General features: G+C 39.8%; 1 protein-coding gene across 1 annotated transcript; it reads left to right on the top strand.

Annotated features, from left to right (window-relative positions):
* The first annotated feature begins 323 nt into the window (after positions 1–323).
* Positions 324–27,471, top strand: UPF3A (UPF3A regulator of nonsense mediated mRNA decay). The gene is made up of 11 exons (XM_075716927.1): positions 324–345; positions 1,519–1,865; positions 4,140–4,246; positions 12,341–12,447; positions 14,466–14,564; positions 14,660–14,770; positions 18,324–18,379; positions 18,471–18,629; positions 20,375–20,535; positions 23,984–24,278; positions 27,261–27,471. Exons 1-11 carry the CDS (start codon positions 324–326, stop codon positions 27,432–27,434), a joined length of 1,638 nt encoding a protein of 545 aa, XP_075573042.1. The 3' UTR covers positions 27,435–27,471.

Below are 27,471 nucleotides of genomic sequence, written 5' to 3'. Positions count from 1 at the left end.
CATCAGGTTGAGTGGCTTATCCACATGTCCCCAGAAGACACATCCTCACTCTGTCACAACCTGATCTCTTGCAAGGATCAGCCTTGTCCCAAAGTGGGGCGACCTGGCTGTTGCCTTAAAGGTTTTCAGAATAGGTTTGAAAACCCGCAAGATATTTCTGCTGCAGATGGCTCCAACAGTTTGTTCCCAGGGACTATTGCCTAAAAGATTGGAAGAGGAATAACACATTTCAGAGTTTCCTTGGCCAATGCCACCTGCTTTTATTATTCTATATCAATTCATGTATTTCCTTCATGTTGTGGACAGCTGTTTGAGGACCGACAATGCAGCAGCATCTGAAGATTGGCAATGAGCCTGTGTATTCTGCTTAAATTGCAGGCATTTTTGCTCATTCTGTCTTGTTTCAGTAGCTCCAGAGGAGTCCATTGGTACACCCATGACGTGTGCCCTTACTTAGGAGTTTGCTATGCCTCTGTCACCAAGCTAGTCCAAGACATCGCAACTCACCCAGGAATTTCAAGAAACTCTTTGGATCTAGACATTGCAAAATTTGTTGATTGCAATCTAGGACTGAATAAGCCTTGATCTCATCAATGGGTCAGTACTTACTTCCAGAAGAGCTACCTGGAAGACCAGTTTCCCCTGGGGGGGGTCTCAATTCAGGGACACCTTACAGGTGAGAGATGATTCTGAAGCTACATTGCTGTATCGTTCCCATGTTCTCGTCCTTATTCTGCTCGTTACTGGTGACCTCCCCAGGGACTTGCCACTGCCAGAGACTGGATTGTGGCACTGTCTGACTCTACAACCATTCATATGCCCTTATTTGATACATTTCTCTTATTCATTAAGACCAGATGCCAAGCATCTACCAATATTTGACAAAAATTATCGGGGTTGATGCAGAAGACCACAGGATGTTAGGCTCTGTAGGAGCAAAAGCAGCAGCTGAAATTTGGGGAGCCAGGCGGAAAGGCAGGGAAGACATCAGCCAAAAAAACTCTCAAGCCCGTTGCATGGCCTGGGAGGCTGAGGCTGGTGGTGCATTGCCTGGGTGCAGGCACTGCTCCTGTAGGTTCACAAGATACTCCCCGCAGGGACAAAACTTGGGAGCTGATGCAAGTAACGAGCAATGGCCTCTTTTCCCTTTTCCCACCCTGTTTTGTGCCCAGGGCCTGGCTACCTTTCAGGCCCTGGATCCCAAGACTCTGGGTGATGCATCCCCACGGCGGCTGTGACCACCCCGCTGCGTGAGGCCTTGGCAAGGCCGTGGCAGAGGGAGGCCTGAGCCAGGCCTCCGCAGCCAGGGCTACCAGCCATCCGCGGCGCCAGGCCGGGGCCACCAGAGGAGGGAAAAGGACAAATTTCTCCGGCCTCCCCTGCCCACCAGCACAGCGGGGACCCTTTGGGGTTCTGAAAATGTCTCCCCCCGCCATCGGGGGGGGGATGGGGATGGGGATGGGGGTGAGGGTGGCGGCAGCACCGCCCCCCCCAGCCTCCCCCGCTGACGGGATGGAGCGGACGGGCCCCGCTCGCCCCCCCCCTCCCCGCGAACTCTCGCGAGATTCCGCCAGGCCAGCGGCCAGTTCTCGCGAGGTTTCCGCCTCGCTGCGGGCGGCGGCGGCGGCTCCATACGGTCGGAGCGGGAGGCCGGGCCGGGGCCGATGCGGGGCGGCGGCGGCGGCCGCGAGAAGTGGCCCATGGATATACCGCTGCGCCGGGAGTCGCCGCGCCGCGACCCGGACGCTCCGCCAAATCCGCCTCCGCCGCCACTTTCCCCGCCTTCCCCCCTGCCGCCGCCGCCGCCGCTGCTCCACCCGGCGCCGGGTAAACAGCGAGATGAGAAAAAAACGGCTCTGAGCAAAGTGAGGGGGCGCGAGCGCAGCTGCGGGCGGGGCAGGCGTGGGGCACCCGTGGGGCGGGGGGGGGTGAGGGGGAGGGGAGGTGCGTGGGGGGGGCCGGGGCGGGGGGCAGCGGTAGAGGGAGCGTCTCGGGTGGGAGGTGTCTGAGGACCAGGGGAACTTTGCGGTGGGGAGCTTGGGGCGGGGTGGAATCGTAGGGTCATGGAATCGTTTAGGTTGGAAAAGACCTTTAAGATCATCCAGTCCAACCATTAACCTACACTACCAAGCCCACCACTAAACCAATTCAGGGTAGAGTAGCAATTTCGTGTTTCCTAGCTTGGTGGCTGGGTTATATATAATGAAAGTAAAAACCAGGAATCATTAAGGTTGGAAAGGACCTCTAAGATCATCAGTCCAACCATCAACCCAACACCACCATGCCCACTAAACCATGTCCCACAGTGCCACATCTACCCATTTTTTGAACACAGGGTAGGCCCTGTTCAGCGGACAGAGTCTGGTTCCAGCAGGCTCTGCTTTTTAAACATATGTTTCTTCCTCTGCAGAATGAGGGTGTTTATTCCCTTAAGCGTTTTGAGATTCCCCAGCAGCAGCGCTGCAAATTTGCCTGCCTTTTCGCCTTTCATTCTTCTGAAACCAAGACTGGCTATTGCTGTGGCAAAGCAGCTCCTGCAAGGACAAGAGCACTTCTCTCTCCTTGGCTTCATTCGAGCACTTTTCAAAGAATACTTATATAGAGTGCTGTGAGATTTCATTTATTCCCGTTTTCTAAATTGGGAAACTGAAGCACTGAAAATCACTATAACTTAAGTCAAGTTAAATTCAGATATTGGCAACAAATGGAAATAGATTGCCTGAAGCTTGATGGCCATTTTACTGTTTTGTGTGCTGGCGTCGTTCTGTCCTGAAGGTTTCCGTATGGTTTCCCAACCTTTATTATTGGCCAGTTTACCTGAATGTGGTGGGTTGACTTTGGGTGGCTGCCAGCCTCCCAGCCAGCGGTTCTCTCACTCCTTCTTCCTCAGCAGGACAGGATAAGATAAAAAAATTTGTTGGTCGAGATAAAGACAGGGAGATCACTTACAAATTGCCATCATAGGCAAAACAGGCACAACTTGGAGAAAATTGATTTACTTTATTACTAATTAAAAAAGATAGAGCGGAATGGTGAGAAACAAAGATTAAAACTAAAACACAGGCTCCACCTCCCCTGCGCCCAAGCAGTGCAGGAGGATGGGGAATGGGGGTTGTGGACGGGACATAACAGCTCCTCTCTGCTGCTCCTTGCTCCTCCTACTCTTCCCCTGCTCCAGTGCGGGGTCCCTGCCATGGGGTACAGTCCTTCATGAACTGCTCCAACGGGGTTCCCTCCCACATGCTGCAGTTGTTCAGGAACTGTTACAGCCTGGGTCTTCTCCGTGGGCTGCAGTCCTTCAGGATAAACCTGCTCCTGCGTGGGCTCTCCACGGGCTGCAGCTCCCTTCAGGGCACTTCCACCTGCTGCGACATGGGGTCCCCCACGGGCTGCAGGTGGATATCTGCTCCAAACATGGTCCTCCATGGGCTGCAGCAGGACAACCTGCCTCACCATGGTCTCCTCCACGGGAATCTGCTCTGGCACCTGGAGCACCTCCTCCCCTCCTTATTCTCTCACCTTGGTGTCTGCAGGGCTGTTTCTCGCACTTTTTCCCCCTCATTCCTCTGTCTCACATGCTGCTGTGCAGCCTTTTCTGTCCTTTTTAAATAAGTTTTTCCCTGAGGTGCCACCATCATGGCTGAGGGGTGCAGCCGTGCTCGGCGGTGGGTCTGTTGGAGCCAGCTGGAACCAGCCTCTCCTCACAGAGGCCACCCTGCAAGCCCCCTGCCACCAGCACTTGGACACATAAACCTAATACGCTAAGATACTGTTGTAATAAAAGACTTAAAAGTTAGTTTACATAATTTTAAAAAGAGATACTGTAAACATTTTGTGTAGTCGATATCTATTTTTTTGTTGTTTGTTAATGTCTTTTGTTCTTGGCTAAATTGCAGTGGTTCTCAAGCTCTCCATCAGAATATTTCAGTCATCCTACAGTTTTACAATGTTAGCAGAAACTGAGATAGGGAAATTGTTCCATCTGTCAGCACATCCAAGAAAGTAAATCACCAGGAGGCTGATGCTCTAATTGAAGTTCGCAATTGGAGGAAGAGCTTTTAAGGAGGAGTAATATGATTTGCTTAGTCTCTACAGTATTTAGATCAAAGGTAAATCTCCATTTTCTTTTATATATGCAGGTAGTTATTCGACGGCTTCCTCCTTGTCTAACTAAGGAGCAACTGGAGGAACAGCTACATCCTCTACCTGCCCATGATTATTTTGAGTTTTGCACTGCTGATCCCAGGTGAGGATGAGCTGTTTGTGTAGGTTTTCAGGTGCTTAAAACCTAGTTAAGGTATTTTGGACATACCAAATCTCGTATTTTTTTCCCTTTTGTTAGTTACTTAAAATATTTGTGAAAAGCGGGATACATACAGAGACAATGCATTCCTGCCCTTTTCTTTTACACTGGTGATTTTAAAACAGAAAATTTTTGTTTATGAAGAGGGCATAATTTTGTTTCAAACCATGATGTTTCTTTTAACCTTCATTGGTAAAATGCAACAGACTGTGAGAAAGAGTCAACCTAGGGAAAACGTCACAGGAGGTTTTTCATGAGTGCCATTTGAGCTTAGTTTTTTTGTTTGCTTACATGTTTTTGTATTTATTTCATAGAATTTTTCAAATAATCCAGTTTTACTCATTTTTGTCTCATGCAAACCTTAAAAAAAAAAAAGGAAATAGCGGTTGATTTAAAATAAATCCAAATTGCTAATATATTTGTATAATTTACTCAGTATCACAATGGTAAAATAAGATTCCCTTTCAAACAAAACAATTTCCAGAAGAGAAGGAACTTGACCAATAAAACAAACAAAACACCCTGCATGCTACATCTGCATGTGTTCTGAAAAACTGAAGTGTAAGTTCCATCTTAGTCTATCTTAGTGTGCAATGAATCACCCTCCACAGGCACCAGATTCTTTCCATTGACTACAGAGAGATCCTGGATGTTTATTGCTGACCAACTTTTAAAGTTAGGGGTGACCTCACCCAGAGCAGATAGCCTTGCCTTTGTAGGGAATTGTTTGTGAGAAACTGCACTTGGAACAGTCTAGTTCCTGGGCTGATTTTATCTGAAAGGATGCTGCCGCTTCTTGCCCCCACTGTGTTATTAGATGGTTAACTCTGGCTATGTAGGTTCTCTCAGAGTCAACTCCACAATAAGAAAGAAACAAATGTCTAGTGAAATTTTATGGCAGTTGCCTGACCTAGGTAGTTATACATTCAGCAACAAAATAGTAGGTGATTCAGCTTTTCTGGTAAGACCACAAAAGATGTGAAGTTAGGAAGGAGGAGTATTTAGTCTGATTGAAAGTCTTTGTAGTTACTTGTATTTCTCCTCTGAACCTCGTCCATATTTTCATATGGGTCTCTTCAAGGATTCTGTCCCAGCTGTTCATTTGATAAGGGGAAAATACCAAAAGCAAACCAAAAGTTCTCTGAAGAAGAGTTTCTCTGTCCTCAGTGTGTTTAGCAGCACAAATGCCAGGAAACAGTTAAAAAATGACAATTCTAATTTTCCAGAACAATTGTTGGCATAAGAATTTAGGGAGTCAGCCATCTTAAAAAAGAGAAAGCACTGACAACTGTTGTACATATGAAGTTTCATTTCCTCTCTATTTTTTTGTGATGAAATTTGGAGTACTCAAAAATCTTGCCGTCCACTCAATTAATTGCATCCATGTCAAGTCACTGATGAAAGATACTGTGGTTTTTCTCTCACGCCGTGTTATTCATCATGTGCTTTCATATAGCTAGGGACAGAACATACATATATATAAAAAAGTTTGTTAGATCACGTATATGACACAGTAGTTCATTCTGGTTGAGGAATGAGAACGTGCTTGAAACACTTCAAAAATTCGTTTTCCTTGAAGAACAGATCTTGGTGATGAAAAATAACGAAGTCTGAAGAAAATAAAGCTGTATTTCTTATGCTGTTTCGCTACTAGACTTCAAGATGGAGCAAGCAAAGAATACACATTTTTAAACTTTTGAACAATGAAATCTCTGATACGTGTTACTGGGATTGTCAGTTTCCTTGAGTCCTGTGCATGAGCCCTGTAATAAAATAATGATCTGGGGGAGAAATGTTCTCTTCCTCCTGAGTTGTGGATTCATGTTGTCTTCTGCTGTCACAAATTTAAACTCTCTAGAAAAAAGTGTTTTCATCCAAGTTTGATTTTTTTCAGCGTGAACTGTTTCGTATTTGCATTTTTTTTTGCTTCATCTTCTTAAAAATTATGCTTTGATACAAAAGATGTATTTTTTCAGAATGGCTTTATCTTTACAAGGTTTGTATGGCTACAACTTCTTTCAGCAAACTGTGCAGTTGAAATGGGCATTTAGCTGCAGTTCCACAGGGTGTTGGCTTGACTGATTATTTGTTCTTTGGCTGGCCCAGGATCACCTTGCCTCCTTTGCCTTCTTGTTTGAATGCTGACACATAACCATGTATATCAGTTTATGATTTAACTCTTACATGTTCGCGCACTCTAGAATATACAGTAAACTTTCAGAAATTGTAAGTTAGAGCCAAGATTAATACAGTGAGTCTTAGTGTCCTCTTATCCATCAGAGAACTCTTTTCTGACTGTAAAGCATTGTGTTGCAGTAATCTGTCGTGTTATGGACAGTTCACAGAATTTCAGAAAACTCTGTGGATGTGTCTTCACGCCACTCCAGCTAACAGGAAGAACTACTGGACAAGGTGGGCACTCTACAGTGCCCTCTGTTTTTCACTGCTTAGCTTTTTTCTAGATCCTGTACCATGTGCACAAAGGCAACCAATCCAGAGAATTCAGTGATAAAAACATGGGAAGATTAAAAGCAAATTTCACGTTACCTAACAAGAGAATGATTTGGAGAAGCTACTCAGCGAAGAGGATGTGTTTGCTTTGAAAGAGAAAGGGGCATACAGATGTTTTGATGGAGAAGCAGACAAATTTGCCTTAAGAGCTGCAACATCTCAGTTTAACTGCATCCTGTGTAACTCTAGGTAACAGAAGTTTCTAAGAGCTCATTCAGATTTCTGTGGGTACAGACTTTTTTTTTCACACAACACTGTTAAACTGTAGAACTCCTTGTCAGAAATTGATGCCAGAAATGGTGGAGGTTGAAGATGGTTCAGGAGCAGTTAGACAAATACTTATTAGACAAATATTTATCTATGAAAACCTATTAAACACAAGGATACAACCAAAGTTCCTAGGCTGCAAGTGGCTGAAATTATATACTAGGTGAAGTGTCAGTGTAGTTTCTCCTTTTTAATAAACTTCCTCTAAGCATCTTCTGGTAGTTGCTGTCGGAAAGAGGACTAGAGAGGTCTGGCTGTAGCTGTTTCTACACTTCCAGGTCATTTCACCCTAGAGGACAAAACAGACGAGATACGCGTATCAACTCCAGTTTCTCTGGTTTTGCAGTCTAAAGGTTATCTTTAAGTTTACAATGTCTTATTATAGGCAAGCTATAAAACTTTTTAAAATTTCATTTGATTAAGTAATGTCATTAATGTGTATCACTTTTTCAGTTGCATACATTTCAGTAAAATCATTTCAGAAAGCGACTTGCATTGTGTTTCATTTTTTTGGATTCATCTGATTCACTGCATTACGTTTATTCTCTCTTGTACATTGACATCAAAATACAAACAAAACACCGTTTCTGTGACTGAGTCTACAGCCTTTAGGGATGTTGGATAGACACACTATCTAGAGCTGATAATAAAGACTTGGCCTTCCTGACAGTCTATCTTGTTCTGAGACTCCAAATATTAAATTCTTCCAGATACTCCTTTTTGTCTGCATGTAAATGTTTCTGAGTCTTCTAAAACTTGAGTCAAGTGATTGAGCTTTGGCCCTGCAGGATTTGGGTCATCCCTTGGGACTGGGACTGAATGCTGAGTGCTAGGATTTGTTAGCAGCGTTGTGAGGTTAGAAAAGAAAAGAGATCTAAACAGGAGCTTTGCTTATGTGAAAGCCAAATAGTCGATGCCGTGCCACATACCACAGACAGTCATAAAGCTTCCTGTGAACAGCACTCCTCCTTTTCCTTTCATAACTTCTTACCAACATTTTCTCAGGATTATTGTAGGCAAATAGCGTTAATGCTGTAGGATGGCGGTATGCACCCAGGAACTGCAGCTCTGAAGTGGCGGCACCTTTAGACCTTAAAGGGAACTGCCACTACTCTGTTCTGGATGGAATGAGTGACAGTCTGTCATCACAACTGCATAGTGTTTCTGCTTCTCCACTGCTGGGCAAATTGTGCTCATTTATGTCTGTACAAAGGGAAGGCTAAGCTAATTTTAAATTATGCCAGTTCCATGCACTATGTGAATGACCACAGAAGATGAGAGACAAGAGGATGAAGGCCAGTGGATTTTAGCTTGACATGACAATGTAGATGATGAGTTTTCCGTTTGATCAGAAATTATTATGTAATACATGAATGGATGGAGGAGTTTAACACTCCAAAATCTAGATGTAGGGATCTATATATTTAAATGTATATACATGTAAGTTCCTATGGTTTTATATATACACCCCCCCCCCCCCCCATGACTGATAAGTTGGTAAGTATTTTTACTAAGATGTAATGGCTGTTTTTATAGTTTACACATTGCTGTTTATATTGTAGATAACTTTAAAATTGCTTTCCTGTATACCAATCTTTTTACACAATTGTGTTAAAAGATACTTTGTAGAAGTAGTAAACTATGAGGACGTCTTTGTTATTAAAATTACTATAAAAGTAAGGATTTAAAGAGATGATAGACTAAATATTATAGAAATACATGTAGCCTAAAAGATTGAATACTCTTGAATGCACAGGAGAAAACGAAGAAACTGTGTGTTGTACTGAAGAAATGTGTATAGTCAGACTCATCTGGGTTATTTTCATAGAGATTGCTCTAAGTGATATCCCAGAGATGCCAACATCATGTGCAGTGCATCTGTCCAAAACATGATACGGATGGAAAGCAGCAGCATTATAGACAGCAAACATATGGCAAAATAGAACCAGCTGTCTGATGATAAAACTAACCATGCAACCTCAAAACTGAATTTCAAATCCCAGATGAAATCTGTGCTGGTAGATACTTGAAAAAAGGAGGAGGCGCATAGAATCCAGTGGCCCTTCTGTAGGACTCGGCTGGAAGGCAAAATCCTGAAGAGCAAAAGCGGTGTTTTATCCAGTAACTGCTGAATATAAACCACAAAAGTAGAACAGGACTGTTTCTTCCTAGGAGAGGGTATTAGCCACAGAGTCCCTGTGGCCCTGTGAAGCCCCATGCAGTGTTTGCTGCGCTGTCACGCTGGTGGGTTTTCAGCGGCGAGGTGAAGAGGGAATCCAGGGTGGGTGAGGGTGTGGGAGCTGCGGTTGGAAGTCTGTGTCTGAAACCCAGAGTAAGAGACAGTATTTCATATGCAGGCCAGTGCTAAGCATTTCCGACTTGCTACATTTAATTAGCTTCCCATTCAGAGAGTGAATTTTATGCATTTTGTTTTTTTAGGCACACTGCATGCTTTGCTGGGAAAAAACCTGAGACAGGGGTCTGAAAAACTCAGTGATCAGGCTTTTATACACTGAGCACTCTGACATCTAACTTGCTCATGTGTTTCTCATACAAGAACCAACCCTTTATACATTTCAGACTCGATTTTTCTTACTAATGCTTAATAACCATACCAAATGTTTCTCTGTTTCAAAAGATACTCTGATAAGCCTAAGCTGAAAATGTTAGAAAAATATTATGTTGTGTACCAGGAAAAGATTGTGTTGCCAAAGCACATGAAACAGATGGCGTTCATGTACAAGCTAAAGGAAACAAGGAAGGACTAACTCTTTGTACTTTCAGTGCTGTTTCATGATGGTTATGTGCCAAACATAAGGTTCTAAGTTACTGCAGAAAAAAAAAAATCAACTATATGATGAAGCTGTTTGTTGTACACTGAGATGGAGAAGTGCCACAATAATGTAGTGGCTGGGACACTTGTCTGAGTCCCAGTCTTTGATCTACAGAAAGTTTTAGTATCTTCCAAAAACTGAAGATGGATAAAACGCTGAAATAGTTGTTTAGCCTAGGAGCTGAAACTCAGTTTCTCAATCTCGGATAATAATAACGGCTGAAAAATAATGCTCCCTCAAGATTCCTGGTTTTGTCTTGTGAATCTTTAGCACTTCAAGTGTATAATCATAGCAGTCTCTAATACCAGGCCTCATTTCATTTAAACATCAAAGAACATGAAACACAAGAATAGTCCTGTTAACATGACAGAGAAGGAAGTTTACATCTTCCTGGGAGCCACCAGTTATCAGAGACTTCTTCACTGTTCCAGCCATTAGGCAGCGCAGAGACATTTCTTCCAGCACAGCTATAGATCACCACAATAAAATTTCCTCCTTTACATACACATGTAGGACTTTTTTAAAGATTTTTTTTTTAACTGTATGTAATTATGAAAAATGTTACATTTAATCTTTTTTTTTTTTGGCTTTGAAACAGATGAGAAGGAAGCTGGCTTGTGTCATCTGCTTTGCATCTTGGTGGTAACTCCACAGCTGCCCTCGAGATACCTTGTGTTGCAAACCGGAGGTTTGCAAATCTGATCAGAGAGATCCTCTGCAAACCTCTGCAGGGTTTGCAGAACCCTGTGACAAAACACAAGCCACCATGCTCATTCAGTCAAGCTGTCTAGAGGTTGCTTGCAAGCGGTCCATAGCTGTATGGAATCTATAGGCGGTGGCGGATGAGGGGGCATGCCATGCCTGTAGCATCTTTCAGCACTGCTTTGTGTCAGGAGCATAGCCCTAGCCATGCCCTAGCAGGTATTTTTGTGGTTGCCTGCTTACAGTTCACTCAGTGCTATCAGCATCCTAGAATATCAAAATATAGTGAGTATATATGGATGAAATAGGTCTTCCTTAGGTTTAGAAGGTTTATCTTCTGTATGCTGTAGCAACACTCCATAGCTGGTATTTGCAAAACATCTAAATGAAAAAAGCCCTCTAGTTTTTTGTTAAATATTTCTCCTGCCTACAGTATCAAACACAAATTTAGTGGGCAGCATTGCTCCTTGTGGTCACCTTCGAACACCCAAAGTGGTATCCATATGGATGCACATTTGAGAAAGAAAAAATGACTTGGTTTGTAGTAACTGTATTGCTTTGAGCTGCCACGTGTGTAGATCCTGTGATCCAACCCATATTTTTGCTCTTTCTCGGTCATTGTGAACTCCAATCCTGAAATAGCTATGGGATTGAAATATGGTTGCAACTGTGTGTATTTATTGTCTCCTGATGCTGGTGGTGAGTTTGTCTGAAGACAGGCCACGTGTGGCAATAGTATTATGAACATAGGTGTTTTAAAGTTATGGGCTTGTGTTCAGATATGTTCCAAAACCTGGCGTAATACATAGCCATCACTGAAGGCAGTTTAAGCCAAACTGTTTTATAGCACAGTTTCAGGGGCTTAAAGCATGTACATGCCATGACTCAAAATACCTTAGCTGATGGGCGGTGATTCATTAAATTACCTCAGTCTCATTGTGGGTGGTGGTGTGCCAGCCCTGAGGTTTTTCTGAGGCACATTAAACATTTACCCTTGGAGTGGGATCTGTGCCTATAAATTCTTGAAGAATCAGAATTATTTTAGGTAAGTACCTGTTCTTTCTTTTGCTAGAAATGCTTTGGATTTTCACAGTACTTGTTCTTCACAAGTAGACATTGCGTATATATTCATACGCATGTATGTCAGATGGAATTTATTTTTTGTATATAATTCAGTGGATTATCTTGTTAATTATTAGGTTATTTTCTTTTATTAGGTATTAGGTATTCTATTATTAGGTAATCTTTCTTAAAGGTGGAAATCTCTTTAAATACAGTGACAGCTTGGTAACTGTCCTTTCACTGGGAGCTTTTACTTACCTTCTCCTGTTTCAGTGACAGAAGACTTTCTTAGCATGCCCAGGAAGTTCTCCAAAAGCAGTGCAGTTATTCATATCCATTAAATCATGAAATATTAAGACTTAAAGCTTTGATCCTGCAGAATGGAAGTGTATGCTCTGCAATTCAGGGAGGTAAAACAAACTAGAAATATTTGTCTCAGTTCAGAATAAATTTCACAGTTGCATCCAAGAACTCAGTTGTTCAGTTACTTTTTGTCATATATATAATTAGATGTATATATGTAAAGACTTCAATATGCATGTTTAAGGTAGCCATTTCTCAAAGAAGATGAGAATTGCGGTGTGATCCTTCTAGTTTTACTTTATTTCTAGTCCTGAACAGAATAGTAAATAACAGAAAATAAAATTGTTTCTTGTTGCAGCCTTTATCCTCATCTCTACTCAAGAGCATACATTAACTTTAGAAATCCTGAGGACATCCTTCTTTTTAGAGATCGCTTTGATGGCTATGTCTTCATTGATAATAAAGGTTGGACTATTTGTAAGATACTAAATGTGTATGTATACATATACCATTTTAGAACATTAATTTATTTCCTTTTTGCTAATTATGCCAGTTTTTTTTCTCAATATATACTTAATTGCATAAAAATATATTAAAATCTAGCACTTAAAAGATAATGAAATGCAAAATATATTTGTCTGTGCAGTCTTGCATGTCTATGTGGTATGCATGCTTTATCTGCATTCTTGTACCTTAAGTGATACACTGGCAAGATCCTATTAAGATAATTATCTTATGCAAGCTTAACAATTCATCACAACAGTAACTGAACACATTGCAAGCGTGAATCATTACATCTTCAGTGTGTTTCTGTGAGATAAAGTTGTGCCACAACTCCCATTTTGAAAAAGCAAGATGAAAACTTGACTTCATAATTTTGGTTGCCCACTTTGGGATATGTACAGGTTGACTTTTTAGAGCATTTGCAGACATCTTGAGTTTACTTCCAAGAATAAGAGCACAAAATTGGTTGTCATCTTTAAAATGTTCAGTCTGCAAAAGTTTGCCCAACAGTAAAGAAAAACTCTGTAATGTACATGTGGATCAATCCAGGTCTCCTACAGTAGCATGAAACTGCCATAGCCAAGAAATGGTGCTTTCCCTTTAGCAGTTCCTTGCCTCATTCACTCACACCTTCTGTAAAAAATTGCATGAGTTGTATAAAACAGACAAAGACTTGTCGGTTTCTTGTATAGACATTGTCTATTCTGTACACTCAATGTTGCGGAGATCCTGCAAAAAGTAGTCCTGTTTGCTCTTACTGAAGAGCTGATCTCTAAAGAAGCTGGCTGTCAAACTAACGAATTCTTCTTCAGCATTTCCTACCTGAGATATTTTATAGGCTTCTAACTTAATCAGATTTGGATGGATTTTCCTAGAGATGGAGAACAACACAGTCCTCGCAGTGTGTGATTCCCAGATTTCAAATTCTGGGTATTTTAGATGAAAATCTAGAAAGAACCTGTTTTTATGATTCTGCCAAGACTTCACTTTGTCTAAATTAAGCATGTTCTTTAGTGTTATGCTGGACTGAAGCCAGAATGTTCTGTATATTGCAAAACTGAGCTTGGACACAGCTGGCCAGTTTGGCACGATTGTTTTGTGCAAATGAAGAGCACAAGTTTTGGTCAAAGGTGCCCTCTGGTGAGGCTTGTGGCAGCATTGCATTTATGAGGCTAAAATTAAAACAAGGATTACCAGGTTCAATAAGGTTAACAAATGTCCTGGCCTAGATTTAAGCCAAGTTTTCAGTGGACTCGAGCAAAGTGTAATCTTGAACCTGCTGCAAGTGGAAACCAGGTGCAATTCAAAAGCTACACACAATTCTGACTCCAGTCCAAAGAAGAATCCAGTGTTTGCAGAATTGAAAACAAAGAATCCATGCCAGTAAACACAGGCAAGAGGTTGTGTAGTCCATCATAAACAGAAAAAAAAGGAGTTTCACACAATTCTACATGCTGAGTTTTACAGTTTGGGTTCTGAAAGAAGGTGATATGTTTTATTATTGCATAGTACCCAGCATTTACTTATCTTTTAAGCTTTTTGGCAACAAAACTTTTCAGAAGCAACTCAGTTGTTTCAGATTGTCTTCCTAGTAGTACTTATCACTTGTCAGGCTGAGATTTTATGTAAATTTTTCTAATCAATGAATATCTGTGAAGAATTAAAAGGGAATTATAAATGATAATGCGATAGTTTTATTGTGCAACAGTAGTGATCTTCATTTTGACAGTCTTTGTTAGCGTGTCCAAAAAGTATGTAATGTTTGTGTATATAATTAAAATATAAATTTATTTTGTTTTGAATCTAAAATAGTGCTACATACAATTTTTCATTAGAAGTTTAGGATGGGATTGTAGAAACATTCACCTTTGATTTCAAGTAAGACTGCCCAACACAAGTTTCAAGAGTTTTGAAAATCTTACTTGAATATAAGGAATGTTTCTCCCCCCTCAAGAAATTAAGCGTTGATCTCTTTTAAGGTTTGGAGTATCCTGCAGTGGTTGAATTTGCTCCATTCCAGAAGATTTCAAAAAAGAAGCTGAAGAAGAAAGATGCCAAAGCCGGGAGCATTGAAGACGGTAAACATATTTTCTTGGCGTCACAGTGGAAAATAGATTCCATTTCTGTCATGCATTGCAAAGTATTAACATAATTCAAAAATTTTTCTTCACAGATCCAGAATATAGGAAATTTTTAGAGAGTTACTGTGCTGATGAAGAGAAAATCTGTGCCAATCCTGAGATTCTTTTGGGAGAGATTGAGGCCAAAACAAGGGAACTCATTGGTCTGTTTTCTTGATTTTTCTTATTATTGAGAATATTAAATATCTTATTTTTATATCTTTATGGTATTACCTGCAAGAGCTGACCTGTTCAGTCTAGCAGAGATTGATATTACCGCAGTTAAATTTTTGTTATCCAGCCAAGCAGTGACAGGAAACACTCCACCTATTCTTTTAAGTCTCTATGCTTGGAATCACGTGACTTCACTGGAAGTTTTGCATGCACAGTGGCTTCAGAAATAGGTCCCTAATACTTCTGAATACTTACAGATGTATTAAAAGATGGAAGATTTATTTTTAAAAGATAAAATAGCTGACTACTTAACAATTGATCCCTGATATTAGATGTTTTTATTGAGAAACATGAAATGATCTCTCGTTGTTCTCATGGTCAAGATTCTGCAAAAGCTTTGGAAGTAAGGCAACACCTTGTTTTCTGTATGCATGCAGCATGACTTTCACAGTCTTGGGGGGGAATCTTTAGTAAGATCAATGCTGAAATCTTCAATGCCAGTATGCAGCTTTCAAGATGACATGGAATATTGGTGTGCTGTATCTCCAAGTGACAACATGCAGAACACTTAGTCTTTCCCTAGGTGTGACAATCGAGTAGGAAGAAAAAACTACCTTTGCTGTTATTTCTTTACAGTGTAAAAGCAGCCACCTCTTTTGATTAGAATCATAGAACAGAATCATAGGATCATTTAGGTTGGAAAAGACCTTTAAGATCATTGAGTCCAACTGTAAACCTAACACTGGCAAGTCCACCACTAAACCATGGCCCTAAGTGCCACGTCTGCAGGTCTTTTAAATACCTCCAGGGATGGTGACTCAGCCACTTCCCTGAGCAGCCTGTTCCGAAGCTTGACAACTGTTTCGGTGAAGACTTTTTTCCTAATATCCAATCTAAACCTCCCCTGGCACAACTTGAGGCCGTTTCCTCTCGTCCTATCACTGGTTACTGCTGTTTGTCTGTTTGTCCCTGCCTGTAACAAGCGTTTCTGTAGTGGCATTGATTATTCTTCATATGCATAAATTAGTAGTTGACTAGGAGAGATTTGGAACTTAAGCAATTTAGAGGAAATGGAAATGTTAAAAGTATGGACATTTAGATACTTCTGTTATCAATAAAACTTGTTTGTTGCTTTTCTAGATAGGGAAGTTCCTCAACAATTTTTATTTACCCCAAATCTTCTGTAGTATTTGCAGCAGAGTAAAAGGAGTCAAAATTTCCTAAGTAGTTTAGAATTTATAATTTACAAAAACTTTACTATTTCAAGAAAGATTTATTAACTTAAAAATAGTCTATCAATGAAAATGATAAGTCTTGAGAGTTGCAGATTTCTGACTGACTATTGGCTGAAGGCAGCTTTATATTAGGAGTTTTAATGTTTTGTTTCTGTTAAATCACAAGAAATCAAGTTAGTTGCTTTATTTTTTCTGCTATTCAAAACTGTGACCATTGCTATCAATATAAAAACAAAGATTTCTTCAGTGGATAGCATGTTTATGCCAAAATTATGTAAGGGTTTAGTTGCATGTCCAGGTTCAAAGGTGTTATTCCTACTGAAGTCAATGAAAGACGTGCCCAGGACTTTGTTGGCAGAATTGGGCCTCACATTCTCAGCATTTCTCCAGGTAGTGTTACCGCAAACCAGCATGTTTTATGCATCACGTCAGATGTGTTAGCTCATCAGTTTCAGTGTGACAGAGAGATATAAAACAGATTTTCTCTGTAACAAGATGAAGGTAAGCTCATTCTTCTGGCTTGTTTGTAGAGCGCAAGATAAAATACAAAAGTTATTGCTGACACAGGTCTGCATTTTGTAATTTATTTTCTTTTAAAATCTCTTAAACATTTTAAGAAAAACTTTGTAGATTTTATTTGCAGTAAGGCCCATAAACAAGATGGGTAAGATACAGGTTTGATAAACATTCTTTTTTGCGCTCCTCTTCTGATAGTACTCATCACATTGCCTCTCTCCCTTGAACTAATTCTAATTAATTGAACTAGTTCTAATTTCTGATCAACCCTCTTGCATCACAGCCTTAGTCATGACTAGGGTCAAGTTCTGGAATCCCAGTGCAGCTTATCCTTTCCCCAGACCCTCCAGTTACAACTTGTGATCACTTTCAACACGTAAAAGTGCCCAGAGGCAGACACTGTTCAGACAGGGAAACTTACAGGAGCAGGAAAGAGAGGCACAGCTGAGAGACTGGTAGGGAGAGTGCTGGGGACTTAAAATTTGTAAAATATTATGGGCAGGTGTCGGGGGAGTAGCATGGTGAATCTAGGGGTAGAGGGAGGAAGATCTCAAATCCACAGTCTTTTTTGGTGGTTGCTTTTGACCAGTGATGCTTACTAAAAGTAAACACTGAATCCTATCATAACTGCGTAGCAAGGTTTTATGATTAATGAATGGGTTGCCCCCAGGATATTCACTTTTTCAAGACAAAACATTCAAATGTTTTTGGGATATAAACTGTGTCTAGATTTTGGCTATGCCATTTCGAATTTGATGAAAACTTTTTTTATTTCTTCCTTTTTTTTTCCCATTTTTTTCTTTTTTTTTTTTTTTCCTTCCAAATCCTGTCATGCATTGCAATAGTGACATTTTCTTTGGGTTTGAGGAAGAGTCCTATAAATAACTGTATAGCAATTTCTAGTAGTAAGCATTTTCTGTAACTCCATCCTGGGACATCTAAGATGGACGAAATTTGTTGCAACTACTCACAGCTATAAGTACATGAATTCAATTTTGAATGCAATACTGACACTCATGAATGCTGTACATGATATAGAATTTGATGATTGATGATGTTCTCCAAGTTTTTCTAGAATTTCGGGATGGTTCAGGCAGGTGTCTTAGGCTAGATTTCAGGAGTGTGGAGACAGCTCTGTAACATAAGAATGGCTGTGTGATCCAGTAGATGAGGCATTTTATTTGTTATTTGGGAAGCCAGAGTTTTATTGAATCTGCTGATACCGCTGTGTAACCTGGGCCAAATCACTTATCTCTTACTCATCCTTTTTTCCCATGGAGAGGTGAATGCTAAATGGTAGTTAAATGGAAATGTTATATGAGAATGAAAATGTTTCCTTCATGATGTACTTTGAAATCTGGGATTGAAAAGTGCTGTGTGAGATTATAGTAATGTGGGCTGTGTATGAACAGCAATATAGCTAGGTTTTGATGTACAAAATTAAAATTTAGGAATAGATTCTGAACAGATTTCTTTCCTTTTTGGTAAATAACCGTTTGATGAGCAAAAGAAAAAAAGCCATTCTCTGAACTGAAAAGATAAAATTTTTAATTAAACGTTAAATAATCATGCAACTTATCTGTTGCTTCTAACCCTAAGAGCAAAAAAACAATAAAGTGTTTCTAAAACGGAGTGATGGGAATGCCTTCAAAAAATACATAAAATAAATAGGTTTATTCATTATTTAGCTCCCTTGCACATAAAGCTAGAGAAAAGGGGTTAGTACTGAAGTAAAGAAATGAGTACATATTTTAGGAGTTGAACACTATATCACAAATTTTTTGTGTTTTAGCTAGAAGAACAACACCCCTTTTGGAATATATTAAAAATAGAAAATTAGAAAAGCAGGTACGTTCAGACTTTTGCCTGAAGTTCAACATTTATGTTTCACATGGTTTTCCGTTGGACAATTTACAATTGATCATTTTGAACTCTTCAGAGAATACGAGAAGAGAAAAGAGAAGAACGAAGGCGCAGAGAATTGGAGAAGAAACGTCTGCGGGAGGAAGAGAAAAGGAAGCGCAGAGAAGAAGAAAGACGTAAAAGAAAAGAAGTGGAGAAGCAAAAGAAGATTTCTGAAAAAGAAATAAGGATCAAGGTACCTTAATGAAAAAAAAACGTATTTTTCTGTTGAAGTTATCCAGAAGTTCCTTTGGTATCTCACTCTGTTTATGCAGTGTACTACAGTACAGTGTGGAGATACCAAACCAGTTTTGACTGGAAGGGAAAATAATGTAGGGCTTTGACTAAGTAGTGTTGTTGAAAAGTGTGACTAATTACCTTAGGTACAATGATGTGCTGATGCAGTTATGGCAGGTAACTCAGGTATCTTTACACAACGCTGCCACGTTCTATGCCGACATAACCTGACGGAACCGAATTGCTCTGTGCTAACATGTTGGAAGATTATTGCAAGTACGGCTTTAATGCTTTCTGTCATGTAAACCTTCATCTAGCCATATGTGCTGAGATTTTGGGGGGTTTATGCTCAGAAATGATTTATTTTTATAGTATGCTTTAACCGAGTTATAACAAAGTCTTGCTAATTGCAGGCTGTGCTGCCTTGTAACAAGCTGAATAGATGTGCTTAGGCAGGTGTATTTTGTTCTATTATGTCTGGGCATTTAAAACCTTATTTGTATAAGATGACATAGATAAAAACTATTCACCTGAACTAAATTTTGTGGCGTTGGAAGGGTTTTATAGGCTATTTTGAAGAGGAAAATTGGTATAAGAATTTGTAGCTTAATGCAAGGGCACACAGACTCGCCAGAACTTATGGTGGGGAGAAGCCAGAGAGCTGTGTACTTCTTTCCTCTTCCTTTTCTTCCTGGACCACAGTTGCCTTCACCTGGATGTAAAAAATAGTAAGTTCTGAAGCTGAATTACAAATTTTTCATATTTAGGTGTAAAGAAAAACACACTAGAGCTTCAGAATAAAAGGGAGTTATTCTTTAAAATGTGTTAAAACCTGTTGTCCAAAAGGCCCCAGTATTTATGATGTATCTGTGGCAATGTGACCTTGAAAAGTAGTTCTGTCTCCTAAAGAAAAGGAAAATATTACCTGAGAGTTTGAAATATTGGAGAAGAATAACCTGTGCTCATTTCAGAAAAACTGGTGGAATGAAAAGACTGATGAGGTGTTCTGCTTGTTCTTGAAATGTTAAAGAAATAGTTTGAGACAGTTGGTCCTTCTATAAAGATTATTCCTGTAATGCTAGAGACTGCACAAGCTCTGTGTGGGTTATTTGTCATGAAAGGAACAGACTTCTTGGAAATAGTAATCTCCAAGGTGAAAGTGCAATGTGATCTTTTCTGCTAACACCATAATTTTTTCCTCAGTCTGTTTTTCTGTCACGGAGTATTTATACTAAGCACCTACTTCTGTATGCCAGTCTGTCCCAAGTAGTTCATGTGTAACACGTTTTATATACAATATTTCATGGAGTAAAGTATTAATCTTGCTCCTTCTGTCTTAGAGGTTCTTCTTTTTATTTTATTGGAAATAACATTTAGCTCTGTTACATGATTTCTAAAAAATCATAGACCATAATAATATATATATAAAACTTAGGAGAGAAGAGTAGGTAAGTGCTTTCTCCAGTATTCTCAGCATATTTAAAAATGTGCAGCTGAATGCCTGTTAATGATTGTCACTCCTTAGCAAAATTAAACTGCCCTCTTTAAATAACTTTTTAAATTTTATACTTCGTAAAATATATTCCTAGCATTTAAATATATTCAATCTTAATAGGTTTTTTGATATATTTAATACATTGTTGAAATGTCTATTACAACAGAGGAGAATAATTTTACATCATAATATAAACAAATATTTCTTAGCTTCTTAAGAAGCCTGAAAAAGGAGATGAGCTAGCCAGTGAAAAGCACAAAGAAAAAGGTGAAGAAGCTGACATTGAAGAAAGCAAATGGGATAAATCACCTGGATCTGGGAGTCTAAAATCCAAATCATTGGAGGGTTCACTAAAAGAACTTAAGGAAAAGTAAGTAATATTTATCTTTTAGGCTCCAAATTAGATCCTAAATGTTTTCATTTGAAGGCTTAAACATGGTATAAGTGGTGTGTTGGCTGGGTGTTTTGTTAGCAAGAAACTGATTTCATTCTGTGTGAGAACAAATCTCTCACTGTCCTTTTTGTGAAAGGTGTTTAGTAACAGCTTACTGACCTGATGGCAGTATTAGTGGATGCAATTTGTTATTTTTGAAATGTTTTGAAATCCCAGATTGGAAGGTTTTCTGCATGAAAAGTCATTTAGAGTTTCATTGTTATTTCACCTGCTTCCCATCAAGAGCTCAGGTAAGGCCCTCTTTCCATTACTGATGTCAAATACTGATTTGCCTCAGATGCCTTACTCTTCCATCACACTTTGTTCATTTTTGCTGCATTAAACAGATAAATGTGTTTGATAAATGGGATAATGGCAGAATAGTTAAGGTGTGAATGACAGCCTTAAGATAGATACATACAGAAGGCTGTCTCTGTCTCCCACTGCCTTTTGCGTTGCATATGTAATAGTAGGAGCAAGAGGTATAGCCCAGTTCTGTAACGACTGTAGCCTGGAAATGTCTTACAAAAGTTTTCAGCACCTGGTACTCTCTCTTGTCCTTTGGCATGTGTGTTCATTGACAAGCAGGATTCACCCATAAGATATGTAAGATGTGTAACTAAGAATAATACGCTGCTGAGGTAAACAATACTTTGTTCTTCAGTAGAGCTTTTCAGCCAAGCTCTCAAAAGTACTTTGCAGAATGAAAGAGCTGAATCTGAGATGCCATGTAGATGTGCAACTTGTACGTAAAGACAAGCTTGAGAATTTAAATAATTTAGCTAAGATACTATATACACAGTATTAGAGGAGGTTTGGGATTGTGCTCTAGGAGCCTTGCAGGCTACCTGCCTATTCTGAGTAGTTTAAATTTTACCTTTGCCCACTTAGGTTCTTGATTTTTATGAAAAGTATGCAGGAGCTGCAAATGTTCTCCTGATGTCAAATAGAAAAATAAAGGAACTTTGAACACTGGAAAATAAAACCACTGAATTTGCTAATTGAAGAAATGGTTCACCAGTAATATCCTACATGCATTATTCATCTTTTTTTGTCTCTGACTAGGGAATTCAAACATGGGCTCAGTGTTTCAATATGTTGAGTATGTCCTGAAAGATGGACAACTTCCATTTCCTATTCTCTAATGGAAATTGAAAATATTCAGCAACTCTTTCACTGATGTTCTTCAACAAAGGAAACGGAACAGGGTCACCAGAAACACTTGCAGGGGCAAGTCAGTTGTTTGCTAGTAAGGCTTTTTATGTATTAAGCTTCTGGTGGTGCCATATAGTATTTTTACCGTTGATCCTGTAAGTTTAATAAGGCATTAATGTAGATTTTCCAGGTGTAAAACAGAATCCTTTTGGCTTCGTAGGTGCAGTAAGTGTTACCTTGTCTTTCCAAGTGCTCATTTCATCATAATTGTTAGTGGCTGTGATTGGGTAGCAAGCTATGAGCTATTTCAGCTGGATCAAGAATTAAAGTTGTAACTACTTTGTCACTGACTCAGAAATCCATAACAAACTGTAACTTCCAACTCTATGTGCAGGAGACTGAATTGCCTGTTTGAAACCATGTTTAAAGGCTCAGTAGCAATAGCTTTCTACCACAAAATAAAACCTCAGTAGGTGCATCGGTTCATATAGTCACATACAGATTTGAAACTATACCAAACAGAAATATGCTTCCATTCCCTTTACTTCCATTCATTTCTGCTTTCTCTTTCTCTGGCTGTGTAACTTTCTCTTCTACCTATACTTTGTAATTGCTTACCCCTTCGTTTCCACTCTTGCCTGCCTGTTCACTGTGACTGAATTTTAGAAAGCTACTTTAACCACTCTTGAACTGGAGTTTGTATCCCTGTCACCTGCCTAACTCCAGGCACATCCATTCCTTCCTCACCCACAGTAACAGGCAGGGGAAGAGGCGAGTACCAGGCAATGCTACAGCAACAAACCCAGATGTGTCTTTCTGGCTTTTTGGAAGGTCATGCTCTGAGCCTTGCTAGGACTTGGAGTTAGTGTCTAGAATAGTGTGAAACAAAACAACTTATAGCCACATACCCCTTGAGAGCTAACATAGTATTTTATATATACGTATCTATGCTACAGGTACAGTATCTCTGTAATTGTGATTGATTCAGGTGTCTGTGACAGCTGGGACGTTGCTTCCACTTGAATGTGTTTTGGTGACACAAGCACAGTCTTGCGAAATGCTGAATAACTTACTTGCCATTCAGATTTTGTTGCTGACCTCCAGCTCTTCCTGAGATGGGGTCCCTGTCTTGGCAGCCCCGCCAGTGCCCACGTTCGTGGCAGAGGCTGAGAATTTTCACAGTTCTGTTATTTAAAAAAAAAGTGATATAGAAAGATACACTTTATTGATATTAAACCACTCTAAATGAGAAGCATATCACTATTTGATCACTACACCGTTCGAAAATCTCCACCCTCTCTAATTCTGTCTGCTGATTCCCAAAATGTGAGCAGGCTGTCAAAAGCAACTTTCCTGTTTCAATTTTAAGTATGTATACACATGTAATATATAAAAAGAAACTGCCTGTATTTGCTCCTTTTAAAGTTCAATCTATTCTGTAATCTTTCTTCATTATTTGCAGTTTGGCTGTATGAGAGAAGCACCCGCTTGCTGAACAGGAACAATGAAGTGAATAAGAGAGCTGAGAATTGTATCAGGCAGCAAAATGTTGCAAACTAATAGTCTTTATAATATAAACCCATTGCAGCGTAGCAGAAATTAATTATTATGTTGTGGTAAGGTAATGGTCTTTCACCTAAATAAAATACGCAAAGGTAGGCTAAATCACTTAGAAACATAATAAACAAAAGCCTGGAACATAAGTGTTCATTTTCACAAATGCCTTCTGCAAGTTGCAATGTCATTGAATAATTTTTGATAGAGTCACAAAACTTTACGAATTGATACATGATACCTGCACAATTTCTTCGGGCCCTGACTGTTCCCATTCAAGGGAATACTCCTATACATGAATCACCTCAGGAGCAGGCCACAAGAGCTAATCATGCAGCATGTGTTTATGTGAAGAGTATTGGGGAACTATTTATGGGATTGCAAAGAGGGGTAAAAGTTGAAGAATGGACTTTCCACAACAGGTGCACAAAAGTCAGATTTTGCTTGCAAAGCTTTTGTCTGCTATTTTGAACTGAATGCATAGTCAGCGGGCAGATGTACATGGATGAGACATTCAGCAAAATTGCACATAACCCATTTTTAATGAGAAGACAGGCTGGCCATACAATTGATCTAACTACTGTTGAAGTCAAAGGAAGGCTTTGTATTGTATCCTTTGGCAGCTTTTTTTACTGTTAATTGCTTGGATTTTCTTTCTTTTTATACATACTCGTAGGTCACAAAATGATAGTGACAAAGAGCAAAGAGATTTGGAGAGAAGATTTCGAGAAAAAGAACCTGAAAGACAAAGGTATCGATTGGATGATGGCAGAAAGCATAGAGCTCACTATGAGTTTGACAAGTTTGTGAGAAGGAATGAAGAAGAGCTGAAGTGGGGGAAAGGATACAACCAAGACAGAGGAAAGAAAGGGAACTACAACTACAGCTTCACTGTGGAGGCAGTAGACAAACTGGGTAAAGAGGACAAGTGTGATGACATGGCATCCAAAAAGGAGCGCATAAGAAATAAGGTTCTTTTATTCATTTAGGATAATCTTTCATTAGTTAAATGTGCTTCAAGATCACAGGTTTTACTTTTACAAACTCAGCATAAAGATGCTTTTTTGAAAAAAGCAGTTGTTTATTTCATTTTCAGTAAAACCCAGACTTCTTTCTATTGTTATCAGAGGACAACAGCAGTTAAAATAAGTTAAGGTCACAGGTCTCTGCTCGTTCATATTTACAATATGTAGAAGACTTTCTGTCTTCCTTTCAAACCTAGCATTTTTAGAACGCTGTTCTTGGAAGCCTTGTATTTTATGAGCGTATTAAAAATTCTTATACTTCTGATCTGTAGTGAAATTTAAAAACTGTGGCATATTAGTCTTTCAAAAATGTACTTCCGTTACCCAGCTGATGAAGTAATTATGTTATGGATTGGCCAGGCATTGCTCAGTAGAGGAAATATAACGACTTAAATAAATGGCTAATTCAGAGACCATTGTATTTAGAGGGTGTGAATGTGGAAATTCTTCAGTATTGTATACCCGCCAGTACAAAAAGGCTGTCGTTGATTAGGACAAATGATCCTCGTGGTCATTGTGAGGGAAAGAGCAGGTGCAAAACCTGGGCCAGCGGGGCCTGTAGCAGGGTGTGTGGAAGAGCCGTCCCTTATTTGTCTCCCAGGGACATGAGCGTCAGTTGTCTCAGACTGTCTGATTTCATGGATGTGCCGGGCACTTTTCAGGAGGTGGCTCTTCTTGTCACCCTCATTCTCTCTCCCTTCTGATCCTAGATCTTCCACAAAAGATGACCGAAACACTGTTCTGTGTAGAAATTTATTCTGCATGTGAAACTCTTCTTTCAAACCAAGTGACTGATCGGTGATGTGGGCTAAGGCTGACAAGGAGTAAGCTGCTCACGTGCAGAGTGAGCCTGCATGGAGTGCGCATAGAGCAAGTCCAGGTGGACTCGCTCTGCGTGTTAAGTAAGTCACCTTGTGCGAACACAGAAGGCCTGGTGTGCCCCGCTTTTTGTTTATGCAGAGGTCAGCTGGGCAGTATGGCTAAGATTTATCTGCCTATACGCATTAGCCACTTTCCACATACGCCAGTGGCTCAAGCTGTAGAACAGTCAGAAAAATGGCTAATTCAGAAGCAGGAAGATGGGGAAAAGCAATTTTCCTCACACTTGCCCTGCTATTCTTGAAATCTGGTAAAATATCTGCAACCTTGGAACCGGATGGTGGGTCTTGGGGGCCTTTTGTCAAGCCTTGAGAAGCTGCCTCCTTTTTATTTCTTCCCATCGCACTTCTGGTAGCTTGCTGATTCTCTGGATTAGTTCACACTTCAAGTGCTAGATTTGTTCCCTAAACAAAATAAGCAATATCAGTAAGTTTTTTGCAGTGTGGTGACTTTTTTCCTTAGAGTATTTATCACGTAGGTAAGAGGGGCTGAGTTTTCCAACTTACTTACAGAATTAACAATGCCAACACAAGTTTTTAGGCAGAGATCAAGCTTCTTTCTGAAGTTTGTAAGAATTAAGTAGAAAATGTGAAATTTCCAGTGTAAATGACAGTTGTGCTAGCTTTCATGCAAACTGTGAGGTATAGAGTCCGTGAGATGAAAAATCATTTGGACCCTTTATCATAAACTTTCCAATGGGCACTGCTTGTCAGAGGATCTAGTTTTTTGCAGCTGTTTGTGATGTAGAAAGATGTATGTTACGCATTTCATACTAGCATACAGCACTAACTAGAGTGATCTAGTTGTATGGCCCAATAGTGAATCTTGATAGCTGGTCTTAAAGAGATAGAGAGAGAAGTGGAGCAAAAGAGCTAGAGAGAAAAGTGGGGCAAAAAAGACAAAGGTGAAAGAAAAAGGGAAAATGCATTTTGGGAATAAGAAAAAAGAATGAAGGAACACAAGACCAGAATGACTTCAAATTATGAAAGCAATTGAAAACTAATATAGTTTGATGTAGGACAATTTCAGTGCTGTGCCATTGTCTTAAAGTAGGCTGTTTAATTTTGTTTGCTGAACTTAGCATTAAGACTTTGGTCAGAAAGCTCAGGGTTTGGTGAATAGGTTGCTTCATAACATTAAAAACTGGTATTTGTGAGAGTAAAATACTCTTACTAGGAAAAGACTTCTTAAGCAGAGTTTCTAAGCAGTATATTTTATTATTGAAATTTCAAGAATAAAAAGTGCTCTCAAGAGCTACGGAACTCAGCTTGCAAGTTTGAGGTATCTTTTCCTTGTAAACTGGCTCCTCCTTCCATTTTCCAGTGATCAAATCAGCATGTGTATAATTGGGTCACTCACAAAGCCTGCGCATGTTCAGATTGTACTCGCTTTGTTTATTACCAGTGGGTGAATCCCCCTGCTCTCATACTCAGTATGGAAGGCATGATGAGCAATAACTGCAATTGTATTTTGATATGTATAACGAAAATGTGCATTCCGTGTTTAAATTGTGGTAATGATTCATGACTTGAAGTAGCAGTGCACACATATCAATTGGTCAAGTTCAGTTGAGGATAATTTTCTAGCTGTTACCTGCTAAACTGCTCTCTCGTTTCTCTTATTTTTTTGTGCTTATATTTAATATTTGTCATTTATCTGCAGAGTTGCAAATGCACAGGCTCTTGTTCTTCCCAGTTGATGTTAGTGAAGATAGCAACATATTTCAGAGTTCTGCCTGTAATCTGGTGTTTGATAACTGTCTGCAGTATTTCTCCTTGTTTACATCAAATGTATCATAGGATCTTTAGCTTGCAGAGCTTTCTTCATTTATTCAGAATGCTTGGCTCCCAAGAATAGTGTTATAAACAAGACAGATATTAAATACTCAAGTCAATTTTCATTACGCTCTATTTTTTCCCTGGCTCTTATGAAATGTAAAGTGATTTAACAGAAAATCTACTTTCTTCACAAACATTCATCACTTTAAAATCCCACGTGTGTATCCCACGCAGGTGTCTCAGAGCATTAACCACGTCTCCTTCCTTCTAGGATCGCCCAGCCATGCAGTTATACCAGCCAGGAGCTCGCATTCGAACACATACGGGATCTACAAGTAAAACCTACGACTGCAGTGGGAAATCCTTTGAAGATGCTCTTGATAAAAAGTATGAGGCGGATAATTCAGCTGGAGGTGGTTCTGAGAAGAGCGAAGAAGCAGAATAAAACAAACTGGAGAAAAGACTTGTGAAAAGGGATGAAC

Source organism: Pelecanus crispus, chromosome 1, assembly GCF_030463565.1.
Source record: "Pelecanus crispus isolate bPelCri1 chromosome 1, bPelCri1.pri, whole genome shotgun sequence".
Taxonomy (NCBI): domain Eukaryota; kingdom Metazoa; phylum Chordata; class Aves; order Pelecaniformes; family Pelecanidae; genus Pelecanus; species Pelecanus crispus.
The sequence above is the reverse complement of the archived record's forward strand: the minus strand, read 5'-3'. Positions and strand labels throughout refer to the sequence as shown.